The following is a 3,812-nucleotide window of genomic DNA, read 5'->3' as shown; positions in this document are numbered from 1 at the left end:
CCCCTCTTTCGACTTTTCAATTTGGATCAGAGCAAGGCTCACACTTAGCTTTTTTGCTTAACAGCTTGTGAGAAAAGATCATGGCAAATCAAGTTATCATAGGAGCCCTCTTCCAAGAAGGAACGTCCCAAGTGAGGCCACCATACTTCAATGGATAATATTTCTCCCACTGGAAAGTACGTATGGAAATATATGCAAAGTCTTGTGATGTTAAAGTGTGGAGAGTTATCAAAAAGGGAAACAATTCTCTGCCGGCTGCTGCTCAACCGATCCTGAAGATATAGATTCATATACAGATGAGCAAATGACAGTTGTGCAAGTCAACAACAAGGCAAGAAAATTGCTCTATAATGCTATAAGGGGTGAAGAATATGAAAAAATCTACAGTTGCAATACAACCAAAGAAATGTGGGACAAGCTTGAAGTCACATACGAAGGAACTAGCAAAGTGAAGGAAACACATATCAGTATGTTGGTTCACGATTATGAATTATTCCAGATGAAAGAAATAGAATACATTGAGGAAATGTTTTCCATATTCAATAAAATCATTAGCGATCTAAAAGCTTTTGGCAAACCATACTCAAGTGGTGATCAAGTTAGAAAGATTCTTAGAAGCTTACCAACCACTTGGCAAACTAAAGTAGTCACATTTGAATAACAGGATCTGAATAAATTGTCTTATGATGAACTTCGTGGAGAACTCATAGCTTTCGAAAAGACACATCTCAAGAAAACAAACCAAGAAGAAAAGAAGAAAATAGTTGCATTCAAGGCCACAACTGAGATAGCTGAGAATGATATCGATGATGATCCTGAAGCTCTTCAAGAAGAAATTGCTATGGTGTCAAGAAACATGGATTGTTTAATGAGAAGATCCAAGAATACGAGAAGAGGAAGAATCCCACCTAGGCGAACCAGGCAATACAACGAACAAGATAAGAATCATGGAAAATGGTATGAGTGTGGAAGATTTGGACATATTCAAGATGAGTGTCCAGATCTAAAGAGAAAAATCTCCAGAGGTTTCAACAAAGACAAATCATTTGGAAGCTGGAGCGATGAAGACAGTTCAGAACATGAAGAAATAGCAAATCTTTGCTTCATGATAATTCTGGAAAATGATATGAACAAATTCTCAGGAAGCTGGAAAGATGAGGACACTTCAGATGACGAATGCAAAGATAACAATGAGAATTGCTTCATGGATCGAGGTGAAACAAGCGAGGTAAGGTCTTATAATTGTGAAAGATGTAATAAATTGCAGGATATTCTTGATCTCAGTTTCAAAGAGTCTCAAAAAATGACGAATGAACTAAAGAGACTCAACAAAGAAGTAAAAGACTGGAAACTCAAACATGAAGTATGTGAAATCGAAAGAGAAGTACTTCAAGAAGAGTTTGAGGAATTGCAAATGCAACTTAATGGCATGCGCTACTCCACCAGTCATAGTTCTATCAGGTCAAACCAGGCGACTTACAAGTCAACTGGAAAAGGACCAGTCAAAACTGAGTCTACTAGTACTAACACACATGAAAGACCCAAAAATGGGTCAGGAATTACGTGTCACTACTGCAATAAAAGTGGACATAAATATTCTTTCTGTCAATTTCGTAAATCAAATATTTAAGGATGGATTTGGAAACCCAAAAACAATCCTGAACATAGTAACACTAACCAACCAGGACCCAAGCAAGCTTGGGTACCTAAAAGAAAGTAATCTCTATGTTTTGCAGGAACACCACAGAAGAAGTCGAAAAGGAAAATGGTACTTAGGCAGTGCGTGTTCCAGTCACATGACAGGTGATAAAAATCTGTTCAAGGAAGATACAAAAATAGATAGAGGAAGCGTTAAATTTGGAGATGACTCAAAAGGAAAAATAATCGGTACCGAAAAAATTCCCTTCAATAACAACTGTGATATCATTGAGGTTTATCTAGTTGATGGGCTTAATTACAATCTTCTGAGCATAAGTCAGCTATGCAATTCAGGATATGAGGTAAAATTTAAGAAAATAGATTATGCTATTAAAGATGAGACGGGTAAAACAATCCTCCCAGGTAAAAGGTATGGAAACGTTTACATTCTCGATGGTTTTGAAAATATAAATGGTCATATCTGTTTAACCTTCATATCTGATGATCCCTAGTTATGGTATAGGAAACTTGGTCATGCAAGCATGCATCTGATAGAAAAACTTTCAAAGCATGAGTTAGTTATTGGCTTGCCTAAACTGAATTTCTCTAGAAATCATATATGTGATGCTTGTCAAATTGGAAAACAAACTAGAAACTCTTTCAAAAACAAGGATATCATATATACTTCTAAACCTTTGCAACTGCTTCATATGGATTTATTTGGACCTACTAGAACTGCTAGCATAGGAGGAAAACGATATGCTTTTGTTATTGTTGATGATTACTCACGTTTTACTTGGGTAATTTTCTTATCTCATAAAGATGAAGCGTTAAAAAACTTTGAGGTGTTTTGTAAGAAGGTCGAAAGAGAAAAGGGATACCTGATTACAAAAATCCAAAGTGATCATGGAGGAGAATTTGAAAGCAGAGCATTCGAAATTTTTTTTATGACCAAGGATATACTCATAACTTCTCTGCACCAAGATCACCCCAACAAAATGGAGTGGTGGAAAGGAAAAATAGAACACTACAAGATATGGCAAGAATGATGCTACTAGACCATTCACTACCAAACCATTTCTGGGCAGAAGGAGTAAGTACAGCATGTCACATCCTCAACCGATGTCTCATAAGGCCTATTCTGAAGAAAACTCCTTATGAACTGTGGAAAGGTAAAAGTCCTAATATTAGTTACTTTCATCCCTTTGGAAGTAAGTGTTTCATTCACAATAACGGTACGGACAATCTTGAAAAATTTGATCCAAGAAGTGATGAAGGTATTTTTCTGGGTTATTCATTAAATAGTAGATCCTTTAGAGTGTATAACAAATGCACAATGTGTGTGGAAGAATCTGTGCATGTTACATTTTATGAAAATAACTCCACAGTCAAGAAAGGAATAATTGCAGGTTATGAAGATCCAATTCAAGAAGGACATGAGACAAGCAAATCGCAAAAGTCGACTGATGGATCTGACGCTGTGATAGAGTCAACTAATGAAACCCAGCAACAGTCCACCAGAACCTCCAAAGGAGTCGACTACTCATACAGTTCGCCTAAATGAATGGAGAGGTGAACCTGAATATCCTCAAAAATTCATCATAGGAGAACCAAATGAAGGAATGAAAACCAAGGGAGCTCTCAAGAAGAAAACAAACATAGCACTGATCTCTCAGATTGAGCCAAAGAAAATAGAGGAAGCTCTTAAAGACTCAAGCTGGATGAAAGCGATGCAGGAAGAGCTAGATCAATTCGACAAAAACCAAGTATGGAATCTGATACCCAAACCTGAAAACGTTACTGTAATAGGAACAAAGTGGGTCTTCAGAAATAAGCTAAATGAGGGTGCAAAAGTCGTAAGAAACAAAGCCAGATTAGTTGCTCAAGGATATTCACAACAAGAAAGAGTCGACTATGACGAAATCTTTGCCCCAGTAGCTCGACTGGAATCTATACGAATTCTTTTAGCACATGCATCCTTTAAAGGATTCAAGTTATTTCAAATGGATTGTAAAGGTGCCTTTTTAAATGGCTTCATTGAAGAGGAAGTATATGTGAAACAACCCCTTGGGTTTGTAGACTCAAAGTTTCCCTATCATGTGTATAAGCTAACTAAAGCATTGTACGGACTGAAACAAGCTCCACGAGCATGGTACGAAAGATTAAGTTCTTTT

The 3,812-nt window shown here is 36.9% G+C and overlaps 1 protein-coding gene across 1 annotated transcript; it reads left to right on the top strand.

Annotated features, from left to right (window-relative positions):
* Positions 305–3,202, top strand: LOC109235966. Its single transcript, XM_019402207.1, has 5 exons — positions 305–598; positions 665–1,025; positions 1,143–1,228; positions 1,824–2,061; positions 3,027–3,202. Exons 1-5 carry the CDS (start codon positions 305–307, stop codon positions 3,200–3,202), a joined length of 1,155 nt encoding a protein of 384 aa, XP_019257752.1.

This window comes from Nicotiana attenuata, chromosome 12 (assembly GCF_001879085.1).
Source record: "Nicotiana attenuata strain UT chromosome 12, NIATTr2, whole genome shotgun sequence".
Lineage (NCBI taxonomy): Eukaryota > Viridiplantae > Streptophyta > Magnoliopsida > Solanales > Solanaceae > Nicotiana > Nicotiana attenuata.
This window is presented reverse-complemented; position numbering and strand designations above follow the sequence as displayed.

Excerpts from the sequence above, each read along its gene's own strand:
- LOC109235966 (XM_019402207.1), top strand. The coding sequence starts at position 305 with ATGACAGTTGTGCAAGTCAACAACAAGGCAAGAAAATTGCTCTATAAT. Across the intron at positions 599-664 it reads CATACTCAAGTGGTGATCAA|GATCTGAATAAATTGTCTTA; the intron begins GTTAGAAAGATT and ends TTTGAATAACAG. Across the intron at positions 1,026-1,142 it reads AAAGAGAAAAATCTCCAGAG|GAAGCTGGAAAGATGAGGAC; the intron begins GTTTCAACAAAG and ends ACAAATTCTCAG.